Source organism: Limulus polyphemus, unplaced genomic scaffold (assembly GCF_000517525.1).
Source record: "Limulus polyphemus unplaced genomic scaffold, Limulus_polyphemus-2.1.2 Scaffold1581, whole genome shotgun sequence".
NCBI classification, from domain to species: domain Eukaryota; kingdom Metazoa; phylum Arthropoda; class Merostomata; order Xiphosura; family Limulidae; genus Limulus; species Limulus polyphemus.
In genome coordinates this window covers 100,252-127,996 of record NW_013667191.1, presented here as the reverse complement: position 1 = coordinate 127,996, position 27,745 = coordinate 100,252, and the positions used below count along the sequence as shown (strand labels likewise).

Genomic DNA, 27,745 nt, shown 5'->3' with positions numbered 1-27,745 from the left:
CATAAAAGTATTTTTAATCTTAAAATGAATATTACTTTGCATGATAGATAGGCAACATGCGAAAAGAAAAAAAAGACGCGAGAAAAACATTGCTTTATAAACCTTAAGACTTAATAAACAAAATTTAATATTTTGTATATGAAAACATTATAATGTTTACTGATAATCTCCCAAATTTCGTTAACAATCGCTTACTAATTTAAAAATTATAGCACGGAAACTATCACAAGCACAAAATGGTTATGAGGTCTGTCCCAGGGACCAAGCCTGTGCTGAAAGAGTTAAAGAATTATACAAAACAACTGAATTTTTTAACGTGTACTTTTCTTGAAAGTTAAGATACTTCAGTCTCCATCTAACTATAGTTATAATATTATTACATCTATTAACATTATTCCAGCATTCCATGAACAACTCACCAGGTCTTGTATTTGTTAAAGGAGGATGCACTGAAGATGATAGTGGCAAAGAAGAGCAAGAGGAGGTCATGTCTTGAAATGGTATTTCAGCAGAAATTTCCCCATTGATTGTTGGTTCATAGCTTAACCTATTTGATGACTCAACAAAACCCCATCTAGTAGATGATGTCTGAGACACCTAGTATGAAAAATACTAACTTAATATTATCAAATACCATCAGGTTTACTTGTGTTGTTTTTGAAATTTTTTATCTAGAAGTTTTTGGAATTTCAATTTACAGTCTTGGTAAACAATGGTTTTATTTTCGCAAGAAACATTCACACATTTTACAAAATCCATATCATAATAATGCTATTGAAAAGCAAACACTAAAACATTCATAAGAAGTTGTGTCTATCATGATATTATATCAAATTCTTCAAAGTCATCACACATGCAGCTTTTGTGACCTCATTCCACTTTGACTGTGCATCATCAACACACAGTTAATGTTCTAAATAGTCTACCAGCCAAGCATGCAAAGAGTCACCAGCCATATTACCAGTGGGCTTGTTGAAGGTTTCCCCTCACAGCTGGTTCCATCAGGTAAAGGTAGAGAAAGTTTTCTTATAGATGTCGATAGTCGAGATGCCGCTTTTGACAGGGGTTTACCCTGTCCATATTCTGAGACAGATGACTGTGAGAACACAAGCATGAAATGTCTTTACTTACAGAAAGATTTACAAGTACTTCATATAAAAAATACTTTTCTCAATTTCTTACTACTTTTCCATTAGCACTATTTAACTCAATGCATCAAAGTCCATACAAACCTGGCTCCTTTGTACATGCCACAACATTTTACAGAGCTGCATTCAAAATTCAATCAATAATGTCAATAAAATAAGCATAAGAATGTAATTTATAATTAAAATTTTTATATTACATAAGTTTTAATTTCTTAATTCCAAAAAAATATTTGACTATTCTCCATCTTCACTTTTGTTGTCACATGACATGCGAGTGCTTTCAATTCTCCCACTTTTAGTTTGCAACTTCAGTAACATAGCATTTACACTGTCTAAGTAGTGTAAACACAATCTATAAACAATGAAAAAATCAAATGCAGTTTCAATGTTCTAGCTTCTTATTTGCTGAGATATCAATAAATTTTCCCAACCCACAACAGAAGCCCCACCCATCTATCCTTAACTCTCTCAAAAGACTTTCATTTAACATTACATGTCTATCCCATACAAAAAATCATATTTTTATGAAATATTGTAAATAAACTAAATCTTTTATTTGTCCATGAACATATCAAGTGTTGAATTTGAATCAACAGTTGACAGCAAAAAAAAGAAAAAGAAGTTATTTATTTCCTTTTTTCATATTTATTTATTTATTATAATAAAAGTAACTTATATGTAAAAATAGGAAACTCTTTAGGTTAGTTAAAGCTAGATTAGGAGAATTAATAATATAATAAAAAACTTTCATGAGGCACACTCGCAAGCAGCTCAGCGTAGCTCATGGGTAATGTAATTCAATAACGTAACGTGAGCTGAACATGCCTCAAGTAATTTGCAGCTTATAATGGAGCAAATAGTAGTTAGAAAACAGTTCAAAGGGCAATAAAACAATAAAGTTTAAGTATAAATAGATGTATACTGTTATGTGTGTAAAACTACTTAGGAAAAACGAACATAGTTTCAAGTTACAATTTGAAATTATTCTAGAAAGAAAAAAAGGGTAATTTAGATTTATTTCATTTTCTTTTGGTGGTACAAGGTCAGTCAATTTGACCAACCTTGTACAGATTAGGATAAAAAAATAACAGACAAAATGTAATGTTCCAGTGGAAAAAAAAAACGTTTCAAATTATTAAGGAGATTTTAGAGATTACCCAAACCAAATTTGAGATTTTTGAGATTAAGAAAAGTATTTCTAATGTTAACATGAAAATTACTTTGCACTCATAGTAGTCAAAAAAAGACTATATATATTCGCGGACAAATCTTTAGTAAAAAATACTTCATTAAAAAATCTGACTTTTTGTACATAAAAGACTTGTAATGTTTAGTGAAAATCTGCCAAATTTTGTGAAAATACATATACTATATTAAAAGTTTGTAGTATCAAAACTATAACAAGTACAAGATGGTCACATGGACAGTTAATTCGACTCAGCCCAAGTTGAGAGAGTTAAATGACAGTAGTTTTTTAAGTCACAATAAGTTGAATACTACTAAGGAAAAAAAAATCCATAAGAATATTATAAAAAAAACTAGGTAATCATACCAACAACCAAAGATTTGAATTCTTTAAAATCTGGAACAAAAATATGGCCTACCTTGTCGTCTAACTCATCATCACTGAAGTCTACCCAGCCATCTACATCATCTTGAGTGAAGAAACAATCTACACTGACATTCTCAAAGAGGGCTTTTTTGTTCTGCAAATCATGTTCCAGCTATATGAACAGCAAATACTGTTACATCACATCTTGAATCACAAAGACAATGTCTAACATGATGGACATCAAGTTCTAGCTTTATGTACATATGAACATTTTTAAATCATGTCTTATGACGTACAGGGCTACAATTCTGCATAATAAAAGTTCTTGGATATTAATTTGAAGAAAGATATCAACTTATATTCATAACACTTTTTCATCTACTGATACAGAATGCAATTGTTATATGGAGCAAAGTTTACTCAAGTATGAAGACCAATCATCCATTCATGGTTGAGTTATAATATTTTGAAAAGCATTATTTAAATGATGAATAAGTTATAATCAATGTTCCCTCTAATTTTTTTCAATCCATGTGCAGAAGGAATTCTTTATGTGCACTGGTATCAAGACAATGTGCGGATGTAAGCTACCATTTGTTTTTTAAGGGACGGTTTTTTTTAGACCATTGTCTCTATTGGATCATTAGGCCATTTTGCAATGCTACCAGTTGGTTATTTGGGCTTTAGGCCTATCGACTGCCAGGTTCATTAAGGCCGTCAATGTGTTGAGACTCCTCACCGTTACTGAGTATGTGCTTGGCACATGATTGGTTGTTGTGTGGCCTTGCAGTCTAGATGGAACACTAGTTATAATGCTACAAAAAGTATTCTTTAAGTTACAGCTGAGTTAGTATTATGAATTTTTCAAAAGATGGTTGCATTATACTACTGTTTAGAGCATTCATCAGTAGTGTCTTAATTACATTAGTGTATAAATTACTATGATGTTTGAGATAGTCTGAGGAGCATTCTTAAATAAAAGTTTGATTTATATGTCTAAGTGATGGTTAAGTTATTATAATATGAATAACATTCATCAAGTGATGGTTGAGTTATAATAGTATGAATAGCATTCATCAAGTGATGGTTGAGTTATGATAATATGAATAGCATTCATCAAGTGATGCTTGAGTTATGATAATATGAATAGCATTCATCAAGTGATGGTTGAATTATAATGCATTGAAGTGACGTTTCAGTTATATTAAAAATATTCATCAAGTGACTTTTGAAGTTACGTTAGTATGAAAGTAATTCTTAGGGATGTTTGAGATTTACCATTTCGAAGAAACTTCATGAGAAACGTTTTAGTAGCACTTAAAATAATAGGTTAAAGGTCAGGGCGTTACAACTCATCCAAGGCAAGGCCAATCCATGGATATGTATATTTTAAACATTTTACTCTGAAAAGTATTTTAACGTAAGAGAAATATTAATTTGAATAGTATTCCGAGGATAGGGTAATTTTGTATAAAGATTATTGTGATGTTTGAGTGAGGAGTATTTATCCAGTGATGTGTGAGGTAGATAGTCTGAAAGGAACTTTCAGTGATGGTTGAGATCTACTAATCTGAAAAATATTCTTCAGATAATGCTAGAATTGTATTCCAATTGTAACAGTCTGATGATTATTCTTCAAAACAAGTTTGTGTTTTATTAGTCTGAAGGGTATTCTGATGTTTTATCTCTTATAGTATGAAGAACATTTTTCAAGTAATGCTTACGTTAGTCTGATAAGAATTCTTCAAAAATATATTTAAATTATATTAGTTTGAAGAAAATGTTTCAGTGATAGTAAATTTATATTAGTATGAAGAATATTTTTTACATAATGCTTGGTTTAGCATGAAACTATTCTTCAATTAATGTTTGAGATATATTACTTTGAATAATGTTCCAAAAGTGACATTTGAACTATAATAGTCTGAAGGTAATTTTTTGGTAATGTTAGTTATAAGTTTGGTTATGTTATTCAAAAAGTATTTTGATGTTTATGTTATATTATTCAGGTGAATACAACCCGGACATCACCTGAATTATGTAACATAAACATCAAACATCATTATTATTCAGGTGATGTCCGAGTTATGTTCACCTTAATAGAATTCTTCAGTGATGTCATATCGAGTTGAAGGTATCCTGAGATTTATTAATCTGAGAAACAATCTTTAAAATATTGTTTGACTCATATTAGTGTGAGAAGCATTATTCAAAGAATGTTTCAGCTATAAATTTGGCTTTAAGTGATGCTATAAATATACTAGTCTGAATACTTCAGTGACATTTGAGTTATGTTGTCATGGTTAGTACCTTATACAATCACTTAAGTCTAAATACTATGTAGTTAATATCCTATATTTCAACTACAATATGCAGTATTCAGGTCAGTCCAGAGAAAGAGTTTATGTGTTGGTAGGAACTGGAATTCAATCCTTGGTCTTCCCGTTAGAAAAGTATGTGTGTTATCCACTCATCCAGATTATCATTCCCAGTGGGAACTTGGATCAACTACTTAAATTGTAGTCCACATCCAAAACATATAGGTGGTGTGGTATTTTTTGCTCTCCATTGGGTCAAGGTGGTTTGGTATGTACTATCTGTGACCATATCATTTTGTTGTTTCTGAATACCATTCTGACTTTATACAAATCCTCTGTATGTTTCCAGAGACTTTTACATTGGGAAATATGTGTCTGTAATTTTCTTCCTGGTTAGTCTTGGCATTAATCTTAATTCTCCTCTTATGCAGTGTTCCGGTACCCATTAACAATGTGCATTGTAGTGATGTTGCTCTTCATTCTTCTTAACATCTTCTGTATTACAAGTCTATTCACTGTTGAAACAGTTTCATTTATAGTTGAGTACTAATTAACATCTGTGGGTTTCTTGTAAACTCTGTTGATACATGAGTTACAGTTCTGTTAACTATCATGTCTAAGAATTAAGAGTTTACTACATAGTTTAAATCTATTGTAAATTGTATCATTGGATGTTGTCTGTTCAGGTGGCTTATTCTAGTGTGTGTGTTTGTGTGTGTGTATAGTCAAATTTCATGTGTTGTAAATATATCTAAATAAAATCTTGGGTTTCATAATGGCTGTTTTGAGAAAATTAATACCAAGACTAAGCAGAAAGAAAATAACCTAAAAACAGCAATATTGCTTGATGTCACAATTATCTTTGAAAAAGTACATAGAATATGCAAGCAGCATAAAGTCAGAATTCAGGAACATAAGACTGCAACATCAGGCAATCATATCAATGAAGATCATACAATAAAATGGCATATTGGTAAAATAACTGGATATGAACCACACATGAGAAAAAATAAACCTTCAACATCCAACTAAAAACTGTTAAGGTATTCAGTCAAGCTAGCATATAAATCAGCATAATATGAATACCTCCTTTGAAATCATTCAAACAGTTGATTCAAGTCCCACTGGAGTAAAAGTTTGAACAAGTAGATAACACAACTAACTGTCTTTATGACAAGAAGACCATGATCTAATCCTGGCTCTTGTCACAAAATACTGGCCTTTTAATGACTTTTCTGATGATGGGACCATACTAGAAGCTGAAACAATGGAAATAAATTAAATTTTATCTAGTAATAAAAAAGCAATTAATTAGTAATTAGACTTTGGCAGTTTTACAAGCTATATCATACCAGTGATTGATATAGTTGATTGCCGCAACCTTAAGTTATTAGTCTGAAGAATATTCATCACATGTTGCTGAATCTCTACTTTTATAGAATTATATTAGAGTGAATAATCTTCAGTGATAGTTGAGTTCAATTAATCTCAAGAGCATTTTTAAAAAAAATATTTGAATTATGTTAGTCTTAAGAGTATATTTATGTGATGTTTGAGATACAAAGATTTAACACTATTCTTCTATGAATATTTGTGTGATTTTAATACAAAGAGGCTTTTTCAAGTGATATTTGAGTCATATTAATCTTAATTTTTTAGGTCAATATATTCTTGTTATACTTTTATTTAAAATGTATATCAGCAATGAACTGTAAACTTTTCTACTCGTAGGAAAATTCCTTCCAGTGTGTAATTGGGCAGAGGTTATATAAATAGATCTCAACTTACCAGTTCAATACATGCAGAGAAATTCATCTCCTTAGCAAGGTCCAGAGGAGACTTGCCATCAACATTCTTCAAATGAGGATTTGCGCTACTTCGTAACAATAGTTTCATGCATTCAGTTTTGTTGTGGAGGGCACAAATATGTAGAGCTGTATTTCCTTGGCTTGTTTGTTTGTCCAGATTTTTACTGAAAACAAATTAGAACTCTCACTATCAGCATTTCCAAAGTGGTGTAATAAACACACATGGATTATGACATTCTACGTTTGCTACTAACACCTGTATTCCATAAAAGGTTATGTAAAAGGTTACAGTAATAATTCAAAATGAGCACAAATGTTAAGTGCATGTATTTTTTAAGTAAACAGTACAACAAAACTTTTGTAACAGCATCTGTATGTAATAGACTTACTCCTGAAATTTCTTTATCAATTTACACACAGTTTCAAAAAATTATTTCAAAAGAATTCTATTAATATACACATGTAATGCATTTTCATCCATAGCAGTGTACATTTTAAAAAGTTCAAACATTTCGTAACATGTCTTTCATTCTTAAATTAAGGTAACAATATTTGTTAGAAGGTAATAAAGAATAAATTGAAACATTTAACTACAAACTGTAGATAGTTATATTTTGTGTTTTGGGTAGATGCCCTTTATCAGGAAGTAAATACAGAGTTCTTAGTCTAGTTTCTAGGCAACACAGTATTTACTGTCTGATGAAGGAGATCTGCCAGAAATGTTGCACAAAATAAAACTAAACATAGTTTTCATTTAGACATATTATCTTATTCTTTATTACCTTTGATCCACATTGTTTCTGCTCATTTTGCAGAACAAGACACTTAACAATATTCATTACACAAGTGTCATCTTAGCTAACTATATAATACTGAAGTTTAACAATGTCCATATGTACTACAGATTTATAACTCTGGTTCAATTCTCTTAATTTACAATACAAGTATTTTTAAGTAAACTGTTGCCACAGCAAGTTTTACAGTAAACAAATATCACAACAAAGTTCATTTTTAATTGATTGGCTAATTTCTAAATAAAACAAGTCAAAGGATAGCAATTCTTATTCCACAGTGGTTAAAAATTTCCTTAACAAGGGGTACATGTGATCAACACTTACCTATTTTGTATAAGAAAGTCAACAATATGTAGTGATGAATTTTGTTCCTGGTCAACAGCAAGATGAAGTGCAGTCTCTCCGCATTGCTACTCAAACATTTTATAAAAATAATATTTCAAATATCATAAATATAGTATTGCTTGAAAAAATTATAACAAAGTGTGTACTTTATAATTTAATAGTAATACATCTTTTTTCAATATTTCATTATGATACAGGTATATAATTTGGTAACAAGTTCCTCAAATAAGGCCTAAGTTTCTGAGTCTAAGAAGTTTAAATAAAAGGAACTTTGCACATATAAATATAGCATTTTAATACAGGATAAGTTATACAATTCTGTAATATAAAACTTAAAAACTTCTGAGTTGCATCAGAACCTGTAGAAACTATTATTTCACAATGGCTGTGAAAAAAAAAGCATGTTTTTGTATAGATGTTTCCAAAAACTTTTAAACAGCTTTCCTCAATATGTACTGGCCTCTATATGAAAAAAATTTTTCCCCACCACTAGCCTTTATACTCCCACTAATCTCCATGTGTTTTCCCACTTGGTATAGCTGCATTGTTGCATGCAAATAAGGATGCGACAACGCTCCACCAATAGGAGTGTGACACACCTTCCTAGCACAGCTGACTCCCTCTTATGCAGTAGAACCCATCTTCACTTCAAGATTAGACATGAAAAAGCACACCGGAAATGGGGGGGATGGGAGGAAAGTGTGAGAGAAGGTATTTATCAGAAACATATTTTCAGTTTAGGAATATATTAAATCCCAATACAATAACTTATCTCTTCTAACAAAACAGCTAGAATACCACCTTGATCCAGTGTAAGTATCAGTATAGAAGTAACCTAGAGGAGTCCCCCTCTGAAAGCATATGAAGAGGACTCAAGGAGTGTGGCATCTCAATGGAGAGGAAGCACACTCATGAGATACCACACAACATCTGAAACAGGTATACTCTTCACCCGAGATGAATGATGTGCAGTAAAATAGGTAGAAATAAGGCACATCTGGAAAAAAAGATGCCATTGGTGCTAGGGCACATCAGACTGTAAAAGTGGGAGGTCAACTCCAGTCCAAAGCCAGCAGCACAGAGATTGGATCAATCAGCCTATGGTAGGAGGAGGGTTCTCTACCATTCACTTCAGACCCGGGAACCAGAAGGGAAGTACTTCCATTCTGAGAAACCAAATCATCAAGTGTGCATAACCAACACCAATACATCCGAACGACGGTAGAAAGGTGGAAATGCAATGTGGAGGGTCAACTCCAGTCCCAAGCCATTCAGTATTGGGAATATATCATTCAGTACATGGTAGAAGGAGGCTCCCAGCTACAACCAACTCCAGTCACCTGGGAACCAACATCCAGTCAGAGGGGTGAACTGCATATAGAAATGTGACAGAAAAATCCCATCCACACCATACAGCATCTAGAATCTTACATTAGATCTGTGGTAGAAGAATATTCACACCACCTACACCAGCAGAACACCATCACTCTCTTCTCAACTGAGTGGAATTGAACACACTCGAGAGGAACTTCCATGGTACACCACCCCAGCAAGTAGGAGCTGGTAAGTGGGAAGAACTCCTGTACTCTACTAGAAGAAGAGTGAGGGAAAAACACATTGGAAAGTCTGGAGGAACACATCACAGCAGAAAGTGCAATGGGTGACCACAAACCTTATTTTGATAATCAGACCGAACCTAATTTGTACAATCAAGAGAATAACAAGGAAAGGCAGCATTCCACTTCTGCTTTACTCATGTTAGTCCATGAGTGTATGATCTGGAATGAACATATTTATTAAGCAAAACACTGCAAGGGAGAACCTACAAGCAGTCTTGTGGAACAACCCATCTCAACAGTAAGAGTTAGTGACAGAGTCACACACTGCAGATTTAAGAATTAGTGTACCTGGACAGACACCACAGAGTGGGATCCAAAAAAGATGTGCAAGGAGGCCCTTGTATTAAAAAATAAAGAAGAAAATTGACACTTACCTACACAAAGATGAACCATTGAGTGACAAATGGTGACAGGAGGTAGATAATATCTGGCTGAGAAGGAAACCACCAGACGATGCAGATAATGTGATCCGAAAGTATGAGGTGTGGTCCACATGTTGGCCTGGATAATCTCCTCCAAAGGATGATGAAGATAAGTAGTCAAAGACATTGTGAGGTGAAGAATTTGACGAGAGGATACACAGAAAAGGCAACAGGAGTCAGGAGACAAGGAGGAATGGATGAGTAGCCAAACCCAACCAGTCAGAGTAATAGGAGAAAGGTCATGAGAAACAGTGCATAAACAAATAGCAACAGGAACCATGGAAAGAAACTGTGCAAGCCACATAACATTGCAGAGCCTTGGCTGAACACAGGAGATGATCTGGATCAGAAAAGGAATATATAAATGTGAAATGGAAGGAAGAGAAATAGAAGTGAAGGCAACATTACCCTCATGGACAATGGAGGGTTTTGGTATGAAGGTACGATCAGAATAAAGGTGAACATAGCTTTGGTGGTAAAAGATGCAAAAGACATTGATGACGAACACATTTGACCTTCCACGGCCACAAGCCAACAAGAGGAGGAATAAGGTTTTCAAGGATAAATGATATGTGGAACAGGAAGCTAAAGGTTCAAATGGAGGTAGAGAAAATGTATGAAAGATAACATTAAGATCCAAATCTGGCAAGGATGAAGGTCAAGGAGGATGAAGGAGACAAATAGAATGAAACAAGATGGAAATAACAGGAAAGGTAAAATCATGGCGGAATAAAGAAAAACGAAAGGTAGATGATAATGTGGCTTTATAACAAGAAATGGTCCAAACAGACACACCATTACTGAAGAGCTAGGTAAAAAATTCAGAAATGTGAGGGAAAGGAGGAGAGGAAGGAATAAGTCCCCAACAAAAAGACCAACAGCAAAAAATATGCCTCTTACGTTTGTACAAGGACAAGGAAGAGGAGTGGATGAAGTAGGAAAAAGGGATGCTTCACAAGTGGAAAGTCTGGAACCTTAATGCAAGATACCTGACAAAACCCACACATGAAGCCAGAGGGTGGAAACAGATGGATGAAGTACTACCAAATAAAGTTGATGGAGAAGGAAAGGGGAGAGTGGAAGAGGTAACAGTGGTGACAACTGAAAAGGAAGAAGTAGAGAGAACAAGGTTGAGCTTGTCAGAATGGAGCCACTAGAAGGACTTGTCACAGAGTGGTTTGGATAATGGAAGGGACCCTGGGAAGAAGATGGATGGAGGGATAGGTATAAATGTATAGGTCTGTCCAATCCTAACTAAGGGCATCTATCACCAAATCCAAAGGATGAGGAGCAGGAGACCAACAAAGAGGGAGTTTTGTATCCAGATGGGTGGCAAATGCATTGAGCCATAGAGTATCAACTGAGAGCGGAGCCACCTAAAAACCTGAGGGTCGAGGGACCAATCTTTTGCGAGAACCTTGTCAGGATGAGAAAATCAATCCTTGACAAGATTGAGAGCACCTGGGATGTAACAGGCCAGCAAACAAATGTGATGGCCATGGGCCTAGAACAGTATGTCCAATGTGTGAAGACATTGTGACTGAGTGCCCATTGAAGTAAGAGACAAAAGTCAAGTTGTCAGAGTGGATCAGCACTGTTTCACTCCTCAAAGCCAACAAGAAATGACCTATTGCCTGACAAACAGCCAGGAGTTCCAGAATATTGATATGGAAACTTGACTCAAATGAAGACCACCAGCATGACAGAGAAGCATCCGGAAAAAAATGCAACTCTGCTCCTGCAGGAGAAAAAAGTACACTAGCTGTTGTGTTGTTCCTGTCCATCCACCAAGCAAAACTAGACTGGAATGAAAGAGGATGGAATACAGGGTAAGCCAGGGGATATCCAATGAGGTTCTAATGATCCTGAAGAACCCACTGAAGGGATCACATGTGCGTAATGGCCAAGGAGAATAAGAGACTCCAAGGAAGCCCAAGTCACTAAAAGAGAAAGAACCTCTTGCACAAGAATAAAAGGTGAGGTTTCCAGTTGTGAATCATAAGCTCCATAGAACACAGTCAGAGTGAAGAAAGCTGGGTCCAACAGAGATGGGAGTTGAAGAATACCCCATGATAAACAAGGTATAGACTCAATGTGAGAATGGATTTCTCCACCTTGATCAGCCAATCCACCAGTGCAGCTTCCTTGAGAAGAAACTACATGTTGGGAGAAGAGGCAGAAAGCAAAGGAGCTAGAAGTAAAGAGCTGTCCATGTAATGATGAAAATTAAGCCTTTGTGAATGAAGAAACTGGGCAAAGGCTTTGACAACCCGACAAAAAACATATGGAGCCGAAGCCAACGTGAAAGAAAGAGCCCAAAACTGATATGTAAAATCCCTGTTTATGAAGTGAAGATAACAATGGGATGCTGGGGAAATGTGAATATGGAGGTAAGCATCTGACACGTCAAAATTTGTAATCCAAACACCTGGAATAAAAGTCCATGAAAGAGACATCAGAGACTCTATGGTGAACTGAGGATCTTCCAAATAGTGGTACAGAAGGGAGAGATCGATAATAAGAAGCCAATTTCTGGTCTTCTTGGAGACCACATGAAGAGGGGAATAAAAATGGAAAGAATAGGAACTACCAGTCTTATAGCACCCTTCAGTAGAAGATCCTGAACTGCTTCAGAAAGGTGTTGGCAGGACAGAGGATCCCAGAGGAGGGAGGAAAGGAAAAGGAAAGTGAGAATGGGAGGTGATGAAAGGAAAAAAAAAGGGAGAGTCCTTTTGATAAGATTCAAGTAACCCAAGGGTCAGTGATAAATGACTCCTAAATGCACGCAAAAAGCAGCAATCTGGCCCCTACTTGACCCAGTCCAACAGGACAGTCACCTATACCATTGGCAGTGTGCAGGTCAGAGGTGAATAATAGTATGCCATGAAGGAATGACCCATGAGGAAGGGAGATGAAAGAAGGTGGTGAACAGGAATAGGAGCAGGGGAAGACAGTGATTAATGAGAGGCTAGATAGGAGAGGGAAGTATGCAAATAGGCAGATTCCACTCTTGACTCCAAACAGTCAGGAAGACCCCAAAAATCGTTTGTCATTAAAAGGGGGCCATACATAAGTCACACAAAGAGGTTGGGGAGAGACACACCTGAGTTAAGAGAGCATCCCTACCTAAGAGGTTCCAACAACAAAGGAGCTAACTGTGGTGGAAAAGGATCAAAGAGGACAAGTGAGCCAACTTAAAGAAGAGGAGGGAATGAGCATCCACTAAAACCCCTCAGGGGAATGACGGATATCCTCAGACAAAAGGTGTATGGAAGAAAGGTAACAAACAAGAGACGTCAATATCAGGCAAAGATAGGAAAACTGTGCCTGTGAAAAATGCATAGAAATGAATCCAAATGTTGAGTATCCAGAAAAAGATAGGCAGAACAATGGTAAGCCAAAGCATGATCCTCTGCCATGTGTGGGTGAAGAAAGAAGGACAAAATATTTGGTAGCAGGTGTTTCAGTCAAAAAGGAAGGGGATGAATCATAAGACACGGGTGACAAAGACAAAAGAGAACATACCTGTGAAACTAACTCCAATAACAGAGAAGGTTGTGGTGCATCCACGGTCTGAGAACAAAACTGCACAACAAAGGAAGGGGGAAGAAAAAGGCTGTCCAAATCCTTGTCATTCTTTTCCAGCTCCCCTGAGAAGGGGAGAAGTGGTTGGTGATCAGGAGACCCCTTGGCCCACATGAAGAAAGATATCTCACATCGCACAAGGGCCAAAATATCCTCAGCTAATAATATTGGACCTGAAGCGATTGTGTTAGGTTGTTGGTCACTAATAGTGTCTGAAGCTGTAGTAGTAGAGACTTGGAACTGTGAATTCATAAGTTATTCTCAGAAATTATTCAAAATGAAATTTACTTGAAGTACACGAAAAAACAAATTCTGAGTTCTTTTTCAAATCAAAGCAAAAAAAATTTCAAAATACAAAAAAACTTAAGGAAGAAATTTTTGAAGTCTCAAAATTTTCAAAGTTCAAGAACGTTATACACCAAATTAAAAAAGTGGCGAGTGAGACGACTGGTGACTGTCATGCCAAATCAAAAAGTGAAGAATGGGTTCTACTGCATAGAGGAAGTCAGATGTGCTAGGAAGATGTGTCACACTCCTACTGGTCAAGGATTGTCGCATGCTTATTTCCATGCCACAACATAGCTATACCATGTAGAAAACACGTGGACATTAGTGGGAGTATAAAAGCTAGTGACAGGCATATATTCTATGCATATAGAGAACAGTTAAAATTGAGGAAAGCTGTTTGGTGAGAAGAGGTAAGTTATCGTATCAAAATTATTGTTGCCCAACATTGAATACAGCTAAAACTATATTTGAATAATGAATAAGTGGTGAAACAAACTGACAAAACACATTATTCTTGAAACAAGTTTTGGATATCAAAGGAGAAATTAAACAAAAGAAGACATAAGAAAAGTTGCACAATAATGGCCTTCTTGATCAACTAGGTGCCATTAACATTCAAGATTGTACAGCTGGTTTTTAAAGTTGTTTTTATTGTACATTTAATAAAAAGTACACTTACACTACTGGGTAAAGTCCAAGTGAGATCAGCACCTTCAGCAAAGGCTTCTAACAGCTGAACCAAATTTTTTGATGAGACTGCATGCTCAAGGTCATTTTTCAGGTCATTTTCATCTCTGCATGTATGAAGTGCAAACTTACGCTCGACATACTTTGCTTTAATAAAACTGCATCTTTCCTCCCTATAAACAAATTCTCAGTGAATCAGGTAATAAACCAACTTTCCTGAAAGATACTGCAGTAAATATTTGGTTTAAAGAAAAGGTAACAAATAGACTGGAAATACTCCAAATCACCATATTATGAAATTTTTGAGTCAAGCTATTCTTTTTATAACATCATTAATTGGTTTTGGTTAATTTCAGCATCTACACAACATTCTTGATGTATACAACATTACAGTTATAACACTCATGTGTCCTAGGTCGTTCTCATTATGCTTGTATCTCCAAAGTAATTTTCATTATGAGCATATGTCAAAAGTCATACACTATATCCACAAGTCCCAAATCATACACATCATTCTCATATGTCCTAGGTCATATTCATTGCGCCTTCATGTTTCTAGTCAAATCAATCACACTCTTGTGTCACATGATTCTCATCATAAACATATATTTTATGTCATTCTTATCATGTTCATGTATCCCACATCTTACTGACTAATTAAAAATAACATAACATTAAATGGCATGTGTGAATCATTAAAAATTATGCAATTAATAGATAATTTGTTTTTGGAAAAGGATATGTTATTTACATTACAATGGCCAAGTTATTTTCTTCAAATATAATTATAGGTGGATTAGATAGCTCTTGGTACACTGATTCCAAATCTGTTTTTGGTTTTCCTCTAGCATGTCAAGTTTTTGTGACAAAAATGATCAAATTTGAAAGGTTATTGCCTTAATTGTAATTTAAGTTGTTGTACGTTTCTTTTTTCATAAGTTTGTACTGTTTAAATTTAACCAAGTGTATGGTGTGTATAAAATTTATGGGAATTATACTGAAAAATTAATAAAATTGTAACATTAACTAGCCTAATGTGTGATTATTACCCAAATTACTGAAATTAACACAAGTCATATTTTGATAACTATATGGGCTAGAAGAAAAATCGAAAACAGATTTGGAATCAGCATGCAAAACTGGTCTAGAAACATGTGTTTACATCTTTGATAACACAAAAAAGTTCGAATTTGTCGACCAGTGTTATTTACAAAGGATTTGTCACTTTACACTGTATACAGAAGTTTGGTTATTTATGCAATAAATAAGTTTGAGAAAGCTTATCCTCCAGTTGCTTGCTCACTTCCCTGAGCTAAACTTTATTTCTGTGCAATTTACCTATAAGTCTGAGCAAGCTTATCCTCTAGCTGCTTGCTCAATTTCTCATACTTAACTTTATTTCTTGTGCAGCTTGTCTATAAGGCTGAGAGAGCTTATCCTCAAGGTGCTTGCATATCTCTCAAGCTCAGCTTTTTTTTCCTTCTCACCTGATGTGGTTGAAATTTACCATGTCTTAAATTTTAACCAGCTGCTCTAATCATTTGCAGTTTTGTTTAAGGGCTGCTTTTCCTTCATAGCTTGAAATTTCTGTACATCACTGCTGTCATTCTTCCACCATGATTAACTCCTTTCTCCACTGTGATTTGTTGCTCAAGATGTACCCTGTGTTTCAAATGTGTGTTGCTTGTTGGTATTAACTGTGGAGTGATGGTTATGTTGAGGATTCCAACAACAGCAGATCTGGTGTAGTTAGCAACAGCTCTTAATTCAATCAGTGTGTGTGTGTACACTTTTACATATTTTCAATTATCACTTCTTTTATTGACAAAAAGTCTCTTTTAACACTTACTTGATCATGTGATAAAATTAATACCAATTGTACTATTTTACAAAAGTAACATAACATAAACAAACAACAAGGGACCTTTTGGTACATCTAGGTCATCCTATCAATAAAAACATAAAGCCAGCCCTTATCATTCAAGTACTTATCAATCTTTTTGATCACATCTGAAGGGCATCAGTTCCAAAGGCCAACCACCCTGTTAGAAAAATAAAGCTGTCTGAGGCAAAAATGACTCCCACCCTGCCAAAATTTATATTTGTGTCCTCCAGTCTTACCATTCTCACCACTAAATATGTAAAAAGATGATGCAACAACACTATCAATTTCCTTTAAAAACCTAAACACATGAATCAGATCCCCTCTAACGCTTCTTTTTTTCAAGAGAAAACAAGTTCACAGATCTTAACTAAATTTTATATGACAAGCTTTCCATTATAAATAACATTCTAATACCCTTCCTTGAACCCTTTTCAACATTTCAATGCTCTTTCTAAGGTAAGGAACCCAAGAATGAACACAATACTCCACATGTGGCCTTACCAATGGCTTTATTACCATTTTTACTTGTATTCATTATTTTTCTAGATACAACCTAATATCCTATTTGCTCTGCCACTCACAACAACAAATTGCTTGGATGACTTAAGAAACTGATGAACCAGAGCATCAAGGTCTCTTTCTCCCATAACACTGTCAAGGCTATTTCCATTAAAATTATACTCATAATTCTAATTGGGATATCTCACATGCATTACCTATATTTATTATAATTAAAAGTCATCTGCCATTTATTTGCCCAACTCACTAAATAATCCAATCCTTCTCACAGCCGGAAACACCCAAAACTTTAATGTCACAAGCAAATTCAAATAACCTATTGACTATTTCTTCATCTGTGTTATTCATGTTAATCAAGAGAGCAAAATTCCTAACACTGAACCCTGAGGTACCCCATTCATGATATTAATCCAGTTTAATATAGTCCTTCTAATATGGGTGGGTGGATTTTACCCAGCCCATATTCCCAAAAGTAACTATAAAGCAGTTATACTACCTAGCTTTTTAAAATGTATATGTATCTTCATGTAATTTTGCAGATTATAGGTAAACAATACAAGGAATTTGTACACAAAGTATCAGATCTTTTAATTAAGTGTAACATTTTTTTAGCCATTTTGCCATGGGTATCCTTTACTGTGCATGACACAGGTTTTAGTGTCTTACATTCAAATTTTATTAAACTTCTTTTTGTTCAAGTTGTATCAATTAGAATAGCATAAAATCTTAGCTAATAGTCTTTAGTTTTAAAAATATACGAGTTTTAAGTTCTTAATTCTACAAGGCAATATTTTAAAAAATCCTCAATTTCCCCTAGTGTAACCCACATGACACATTTTCTTTATCATGTCATCTTCCCTATTTTATCCACCATCTCTTGAAAAAGTATGAAGTTAAACATAAATTACTCTCTATAAAATTATCATCACTCAGACAAACCTTAATTTTTATAGCCTTCAATTTTGTTTTGTTACAGAGCTATCGATTAGAAAATCAGTTACCTTCTGCTACACCTACCTGTAACATCCTCTCTTTCAGAATTTGTTAATAGTTCTCTCTCATGTTTAATTATATATATTACCTATAACCAATAGAAAGTCAAGGTTTGTATAATATAACGTTACGTTCTGAACGGTTAAATGCCAATTTCACTCAGAGTACCAACATCACTCCCATGAGAAGGTTAACGACTGGCTTGGATGAATTTGTAATAACTCTTGTCACATAGCTAGAAAGTCAGAAAACTTTTGAGAGGTAAGGGAATTTCGTCTACTTTTTGCATGTTATTAGTCTATATTCTTTGGTGCATTATTTAATTAAATAAAAAATATTAAGTGCATTACTACCATTAGTATGAAAAAAATAGGGTTAGCTCTCTTCAACAATTGACAGCAAGAAAAAAAGATTGGTTAAGTATTTTATTTCTTGTTTTTCATTTTTATTCTTTATGTATAATTATAAAAATAACTAAAATGTAAAAATAGGGATCCTTTTAGGTTAGTTAAAATTAGATTAGGTGAAATAAATAATAATAATATTACAATAAAATGTTTCACAAAGCACACAAACAAGCAGCTCGAAGTAGCCTGTGGGTAATACAATTTGTTACCGTAACGTGAGCTGCATGTTCCCAACTTGATATACTACTTATAATAGCACGGATAGTAGTAATACATGGTAAATCAAAGGCAAATTAAACAATAAAATTTTAATAGATGTATACTGTTACAAACTTAGAGCTACTTAGGATAAATGATTGTAGTTTCATGTTACAATTTGAAGTCATTCTGGCAAGAAAAAAGGGGTAATTTAGATTTATTTCAATTTTATATTGGTGGTTACAAAGTTGGTAGAATTGACCAATTCCGTTTTGAGACAGGGTAGAGAAAATAACAGGTAAACTATAAGGATTTAGTGAAAAAAAAACGTTTGAAATGCATTTAGGAGGTTTTAGGGATTACACAAAGGAAATTTGAGATTTTTGAGAAGAGGAAAAGGTATTTTTAATTTTAACATGAAAATTACTTTGCACATGGACTATTAAAAACAAATACTCGAGATATTCATGGATAAATCTATATTTCATTTAAAATACTTCACTAAAAATATGATTTTTTTGTATGAATGTTATTTTGATAAAGTTGGCCATAATCTTAGAGATTCATTTTTTCCAAAGCTTGTGATGGGAAAGATATCATGGATTGATATACCAGGTATGCTGTTGAGAATGGCTTCACCTATTCTGCCATAAAGAAAAAGCAATGTAGCTTCACACAAAATAGTAGGATCTGCACAACTTTTTTTCCTTCTATACAAGTAACCTACATTTTGATACCATTCCGTATCTCTATGGCTTTCCTTGTTAAGCCTGAGAGGAAATGTATATATCTTTGACATAATTTCAAAATATTTTCCTGTGGGCAGAAATGTCCTCAACTAAGCAGCACAAGGATATTAATAACTCATTGAGACATTGTTGACCATATGCACTGTATACTGTGTGTAGACCATATGAGCCAGTATTTAACATTCTTGCTATGGGCTTGGCTGAATCGTCCAAGTTCAGAACCCCAAATTGATCATTATACTTTCCATACTATAATTTCTAATATGTTTTTGTACATCTTGCAAGATTTCAGTAGCATTGAGTTTTTTGTAAATAAAAATTTCAGAATTTTTAATGAAGTATTTTCACTAAAACTTTCTCTGTTAATATATATAGTTGACTGTTCCAAGTGCAAAGTGATTTTCACGTTAAGATTAAAAATACTTTTCTTCATCTGAAAATTGTCAAGCTTTATTTGCATATCTAAAACCTCCTACATATATTTCAAATATTTGTTTTCAAGAAAACTTTATATTTTATCTGTTATTTTCTCTACCCTAACTTAATACGAGGTTGGTCAATTTGACTGACCTCATAACCACCATAAAAACTATGAAAATAATCTAAATTACACTTTTTTCTTTCTAGAATGACTTCAAATTGTAACATGAAACTAAATGTGTTTATCCTAAATAACTTTAAACTTGTAACAATATACACATGTTTCTACTTAAATGTTATTGTTCTTTGGCCCTTTGAACTGTGTTTACCTAATATTCCTATCACACAAGTTGTAAATCACTTGGTGAACATGTAGCTCACATTAACCTATCGAATTATTTAACACATGGGATACTCATGAGTTGCTCAAGAGCATACCTTGTTGAAATTTTTATTATTATTATTCTATATTTTTCCTAATCTAGCCTAAAATGTTTCTAATTTTTACACTTTAGTTACTTTTATAATAATAAATAGAGAATACACATGAGAAACAAGAAATACAGTTCTTTCTTAGGTCTTCTTTTTTTGCTGTCGACTGTTGATGAAACTCAATCCTACTTTTTTATAATAATGGTAATACTGCACTAAATAATTTTATATTTAATTAAATAATGCACCAAAGAACTAGGAATGATAACATGCAAAAAGCAGACAATGTCGTATAACTAACAAAATTTTTCTGGCTTTCTAACTATGTGACAAGAGCCATTGAGATTTTAGTTAATGTGTTTCCTGTGCAAATAAAGTTTGAACTGGAAGTGAAATAAACAAATTCTCTGTGCATGAAACAATATAGTATAATAAGTCATTTGATAGATTAAAGCTTTGGCTTTCTACTGGTTATAAATAATATAGTATTAAACGTCAGAGAGAACCATTGACAATTTGTGAAAGAGAGGATGTGACAGGTGGGCATGGCAAGAGGGTTCCGATTTTTTAGTCTATGGCTCTATAACGAAATATAATGGAAGCCTGAGTTCTGCCTGAGTGATGACAATATTATAATGAGTAACATACATTAAATTTCATACTTCTTGGAAGGATGGTTAATAAATTAGAGAAAAGGGGATACCGAGAGAGCAAATGTCCCAATTCTCATACTAGACAAGATTTGAATTTTTTATTTTAATATTGCCTTATAAAATATTAAAATTTGGATCATTAGCTACATTTGGATCCCAAGTTTATTCATATATATCATGATAATAAAGTACTTTAATTAAATTTTGAATTGAACTTAGTAAAATCTGGTGGCATGCACAGAAAAGGATACATGTAAGGAAAGAGTTAATTAGGTGATGACATATTCTGCTTTTATGTCTTGAAGCAATTTGTCAAAAAACACTAGGTTGAGATTTGAACTATCCATGTACAGCTGCAATAAGCTCTGACATCCCATATTTCCATTATGAAAATGTAAGTTAGAGGCAGTGGCATTGCCCATAAACTCTGATCCCATATAACGTGTGACAACATTACTATCTCCCAAATTCTTATATCTAAATTTAACTGTTTTACCTGCAAGCTCATGATAATGCATTCATCATAAAGAAGAATGTAACCATACTTATTGCTTGGTATATTATTTCAGGATGTCCGGAGAGTTTGGTTAAATGTGTGATTAGATATGCACGTATATTTTTTTATTAAATGTAATGTTTAATGTAGTCTAAGTATTAAAAAACATTTTGGGAAACAATTCGTTCACATGATTTCAACAAAAAATGACTGTTGGAAATATTCAAAGCCATTAGATTGTTATGCGGTGTTATATGTATAGGCTTTGCATGTGTCTTTGATAACATTACAAGGATGTATGACTAAATGTAAATTCTACTCCCAAAAAATTCAGTGATCAGTTAGTTTAGGGAAGGCTATTTTTTTAGTCAAAATTTTCAAAGTGTGTTCTGTTTCAGCTATGTGTCTTAAAGGAGTCTCTTCACCCATATTACCCAGCCTTAAAGTATTGTTACAAAGAACACATCTTGCCATTGTTTTTTCACTCTGTATTTCTACTCAAAAATGTAAGTCTCCCTTGTCTGCATTTTTTTATACTGGAGTCAGTCACTTACCACTAAAATAGCACTTCCTCATAATGTAATAAGTGCATTCATAAACAATATCAATAAAAATAAAGCAATATCAATAGAAATAAAATAATATCATAAAACCTTTTTAAGAATCAATTCACAAACCATATTAATTACATTTATCATAATGGATGGAAGTAAACTGGTACCCTGATTTATGGTTCATTATTCACACAATACAGAAAGGCCTATTCAAACAAACAGGATCATTACCATTTGCTTGTGTCATGAAGCCCTGAGCAAAATCTTGCATCTGATAATCAGTTTAGACTTGAAGTCCGCGATTGCTTCTGTACAGAAGGTATTCCCATATCTGGTCGACACTGTTAATTGTGCAGTGCAGTTATACGCAAATCGATGCATGTCTAAAAGTTTCTAAATGCAGCTACAAAAAATCAATATGTTTATGACTTTTTTCTATCACTGAAAAAAATATTTTTTGTTACGTTCCTCTTACATAATTTCTAAACTTTTTCCCAATATTTGCATTTCCTAGGCTCTTCTAATGCCTGAAAAATGCAAATTTATATTCTGTAATTTTTTTCACAATTTATTAAACTGCTTTGGACTATACTTTCAACCCAAAAATGAAAATTCTTACATGGAACTGTCCTTCGAAGGTTTTGATGAGGAACTTAATGTTGCTTCCATCACTTCATTAAATCTGTTGTTACCCATTTCTCTTGCCAGCTGTGAAATAACAGTTACCAAAACAAACAAAAAATTAAAAGCAAAAGTATGAAGGAATATTAACTTTTAGAGATAGAGAAGCACTATACTTACAGTAAATGATAAAATAATATCAAACTAATGATAAAACCAACAATGGGTAATTGTGTTATTACTTCTGAAGATAATATTAACTAATAATTTCATAAAAAGTATAAATTTATAAAAATTTACAGGCATATTCACTGGTAATTACTATGATGCACATTAAACTTCCAAGTAATATAGAGTGAGATTACAGTATGATAACAAATAATGGTGACGTTCAACATCCCAATAAACATTACAGCTAACACTTGCATTTCAAGAAGTGATTTAAATTTCTCCTTATTCATGTTATATGGTCATGAAAAGAACAGAAATATGTCTTCAGTGTACCAGTAATATCTCAAAAAAACATAAGATATTATTTGAACAGTTTAGCTACTTTTCCCTTTTTGAATTTGAAGACATAACTCCACCAATTTTTTAAACAAATATAAGCCTTGCTGTGGACTACCTTACACAATATACAATCATAGCCATTACGTTTATGTTTTCAAAGTTATCTCTTCTAAACATTTGCAACTATGACATGGTATTTAAAAAATAATAACTTACATGTTAGTGCATATTTATAAATTCAGTTTTATAATTTCAAAAATCATTTAAACTCAAACAGTACCTGACATTAGTAAAACACACACATACAAATAACACAACTTTTCAGATAACAAGGTTAAAAACAAACATTTCCACAAATAAAAAAGAAAAAAACTAGGACACAAACTAAAATGTGAAAATAATAAAATACGTTTTGGTAAGATGAGTATCTATACAAGTAAAAATGGGACCCACATAGTTATAGGATACGCTGTTTTTCAGATAACTTCCATCTGCAAGTCTCAAATGCAAAGAAAAATTATGATCAATAACAGCAATAACTTTCAATTTAGACATTACAGATTTTATTATACTGTTCATATAGGTATGTGACAACCTTTGGAGACGAGTTTTACTTAGTGATCCATTTGTATTAATATGTTTTCATTTTTCTATAATGTGAATAAAGGTTAAATCTGGATGGACAGTGGATTCTTACTGCTGTGTGGGTCCTATATGTACAGATTCCTTTCGTAATAAGGTACATTTTACCTTTTCCACATTGTAGCTTGTAAGCACGTTTTACTTGTTTTTATGTGCAACCCATTTTTGTTTCTGGACTTGATGTGTAAAAAGTTGTATTAAAATATCAATGGTAAAGAAGTGCTGATTTCATACTCTCTTTCTTTTTAGGTGTTAAAATTAATTGGTATGGAACTTTTATATAGCCTAAGTAACTATCTTTTCCTCAAACAGCTGAGAAGAAAGCTATGAATTTCTAACTAAAAGATTGTTTTTACCAACAGCAGTGATGTGCCAATATTGTCCAGAGTAAGAGACTGAATCCTAGATATATGGACACCCAGTTCACGGTGGATTCCCGAGCATTCTATACAAGTTAAAATGCCATAGTTTGTTGACAGCCATGTTGGATCTGGAATAGAGCATATTAAATTTAACAATGAGGATTATTAATTAACTATGTAATTTATAGTTGATCTACTGACAAGGAAGTGTTGAGAATTTGCAAATAAGATCAATAACACTGAGCTGAGGGATCAGTATGGAAAACTTCAGTGAATATATTAATCAATAGCTACAACCATTATTGAGAAGATTAAACTCTTACATTCAAGACACCATGGAGTTTCTAATCAAACTCAAAGACATTAAAGTTATTCCAGTGATAGCATAGTGGTGACACTAGATGTAGTATCAATGTATACCAATATTACACATCAAGAAGATTTATGTAGCTCAGGATTCAGCCACCCTATTCACCACTTTTCTAAACACTAATTTTAGGCTAATATGGTGAAAATAAAACCAGTTTGATAAGATTTTTGGCAAAAATATGCCTTATAACTCTCTTTGTGTTGGTTGAGCCTATTTACAGTGAGCAGTAATTATCCTTGACAAAAGTAACAGCTTCATGGTGTTGTCAATAACAGAATTCCACCTTCCACAGTCCCAATCAATAGTTTATGAAGTGCCTATCTCAATTCAAGCATTTCAGAATATTCGTTTCACCAATGGTTGTGCTGGTCATATTCTTTGATTATGCACTGAAAAAAACCAAAAAAGTTGGTCAACTTACCTGGATGTTAGGCACATTTGAAGCCTACCTTATGCAAATTTATTAATTGCAGTTTTCTATAAGTTGCAAAAAGCCTTCCTGTCCTTTTCTGTGGATCTTCTTACAAATACTACTATTTACAATATTTGCTCAATTTCAACTAAGATTCTGGCAAAGTGCAGCTGCACTTAACACAACTCCACTTTATTGAACAAACATCCTGAATAGTCAAAATAAAATGTATTTGAATACTTTTTTTTTCATTATTTGGACAACAGACATGGTGTACTTGGAGCACTTGAAATTTTAAGTTAATAAACTTTCTTACTGTAGTACTTCCTTTTCAAAATGTAATATTTAATAGATAATTCAGTGAAACTGCTTGCCTAAGTGACAGATTCAATCATGAATTAGGCTAATTTAAATTTCTTTTGTAAATTTGTGATTGTGTATTTGTGTACTTACAACAGTACATTTATTCCAGTTGTAAAACTATTGTCTATATCCCAAAAATAGATGCAGCTTCCTGTTGTGTACACCAAAAAGATTTTCGTAGCAAAATATTCTATTGGATGATGATCTAGTTGTCTAGATTTTTGAATGTATGAGTGAATATTATTGGAGGGCCTGTTTGACCCAGATGGAAAACAATTATGGCTTCAAAACATAAAGGAAAGACAATATCTGATAATTTTGGACAATAAAAAGTTCTGCAAAAGTTTGTGTAATGAAAGCTGTGTCATTAAATTCATTGCAATTGATTTTTTTTTATATCTACCCTAAGGATTGAGATTCAAGATTTAAATATTTCTTTAAAATAGTAAAAGTTAACATTTTATTATATTGAAATATAGTTTTATCCCAACAAAAAATTCCTTTTCCCTGTCCATATAAGCATTAGTATGAATCTTACCTTGCTTGCTCCAGCCTTCATACCCCACTATATTGCAATAGCAAGTTAAAACTTGTGATTCTGTCCACCTACAACAATGAGCCCCCTATCTCAGATGTGTATACAAGCACCCTGTTATTACTTCCAATTCACTTTTTCGAGACTGTCCAAAATAGCAATCCTGAATACTGGCCATAGTGAAGAGGAAAGGCAGGAGAGTATGAGTGGATGTAAGAATTACTGGAAATACATTTTCGATATTGGAAGTTAGGCAACATCTCCTGCCCCCAGAATTATGAGGATGTGGAACAAACTATGTCGAACCAATGACACAAGAATTGACATTCTGCATACAGAATTACGAGGAGTCGAGGACCTTCTTCCATGATCATCGAAATGAAGATAATGAACATGCTCAACTCAACCAGATAGCAATATATCATCTTTGAAGTGGAATTATGAGAAGACTCCCACATAGGCTGTTCCTGCTCCTACCAGACAGCTGGATAAACCATCCAGGGTTATGAGTAGAATGGCTCCCAGCTTCACCCTCTTCTTCATGAGTGGAATAATGAGTTCAAGCATTACTCAGGAGGAATAGTCCTCTATCCATCATTCCAGCAACTGGAAACAGGGAGTGGTAAGGACTTCCACACTCCACTAGAAGAAATGGGGGGATAACTCTCTTGGGGAGTACTCAGGAACAATGCTCCAGAGACAGTGCAATAGACAAACTACATTCCCTATTTTTTAAAAGCAAACAGACACCAATTTATTCAATCCAGGGATCAGTAGGGATGGACAAAATCCCCCCTATGCTTTACTCATGATAGTCCATGAGTGGCAGTCCAGTAGTGTATATAATAGTTTACCACCGGAAGACCACAACATGGTATTATGGAACATCCCATCTCAACAGAGCTTGTTGTTACCAGGAAAATTTATCTGTCTATTGGTAGCTAGTGCAGATTTGGAAAGAAGTATACCTGACCAGGTAACACCCACCACTGAGTGGGATATAAAAAAAATGACAAGAGGGTCCCCTGTAAAAGAACAGAAATAAACACAAAATAAATGAAGTCACTCGCCTCTCTTTTAATCTAGTCAGGGCATGGAAAATAGCCATGGGGGTATTAGAAAATCATTCAAGGAAGCAACTGCCCAATCATTCAAATAATGCAATATAAATGTAGTAGGTGTAGTCCACATACCAGCACGTAGAATCTCCTGCAGTGGGCTATGCAACCAAGCCTCTAGGTATATAGAGATATGGCAAACTTGATGAGATGAGAACCAAAGAAGTCTCCGATTCTCCAATGAAAACCCAGAGTAAACAATACCAACCAACTGAGAAACCCAACCTGTCAAAGTGATAGGGCATACATCAATTGTCACTGTAGGATCCCAATGGAGATACAAACAGTGACAAGAACTCAAAAACCCTTCCGTGCATATAACATAACACTGGAGAGCCTGAACTGGGCATAAAAGACAATCTGGATCCAAGCAGTCATATAAATGAGAAGTGGAGGGAAGACGAATAGGAAAGAAAATCTTATCCCCTTCTTGAGCCACTGAAATTTTGGGTAGAAAAGAATGGGCTGGATACAATGAAACATCAGTGGAATGGTAAAGAGTCCTTTGAACATGAATCGCAAGCCCAAGAACAAAAGAAAATAAGTCTTAAGAGAAAGATGATATAAAGAACATGATGCCAAAGAAAAACATGACAAACATTCAACAGAAGTACTTTAAAACAACAAACTAGTTTGAGATGTGAGAGATCATGTCTGTCATTGCTAAAATGTTGGGAAATTGGCTCATCTGTATTACCATAATAATATGCCTTTTGTGTTCCTGAAATCTCTCATTACTTTGCAACCTCTCTCATCAATACATTAAAGGTTGCAAGGACCACAAGTTATTATTCATTGCCATTTTTTAGTTTGACTAATTTTATTGTCTAATACCAGATATTTCAAAATAGAATAAAAGATTCCACAATCGGCTTTCTTAATCTTTCAAAATTGCTGAAAATTATTTTTGGGTGGGTTTTTTCCCTCAATGAATAAATTT

General features: G+C 33.8%; 1 protein-coding gene across 3 annotated transcripts in view; it reads right to left on the bottom strand.

The window, feature by feature from the left end:
* The window catches only part of LOC106464183 (arfGAP with SH3 domain, ANK repeat and PH domain-containing protein-like), a 94,964-nt gene that overhangs the window by 10,758 nt on the left and 56,461 nt on the right, over window positions 1-27,745 (bottom strand). For 2 of the 3 annotated variants that reach the window (XM_022391876.1, XM_022391877.1), the window contains 8 exons: window positions 24,002-24,135; window positions 22,492-22,580; window positions 14,559-14,739; window positions 7,945-8,030; window positions 6,807-6,990; window positions 2,753-2,872; window positions 962-1,096; window positions 420-597 (listed from right to left, as the gene is read on the bottom strand). In XM_022391876.1, coding sequence (XP_022247584.1) covers window positions 420-597; window positions 962-1,096; window positions 2,753-2,872; window positions 6,807-6,990; window positions 7,945-8,030; window positions 14,559-14,739; window positions 22,492-22,580; window positions 24,002-24,135 — 1,107 coding nt within the window. The remainder of the gene's footprint in view (window positions 1-419; window positions 598-961; window positions 1,097-2,752; window positions 2,873-6,806; window positions 6,991-7,944; window positions 8,031-14,558; window positions 14,740-22,491; window positions 22,581-24,001; window positions 24,136-27,745) is intronic. The other variant, XM_022391878.1, reaches the window with a different exon arrangement.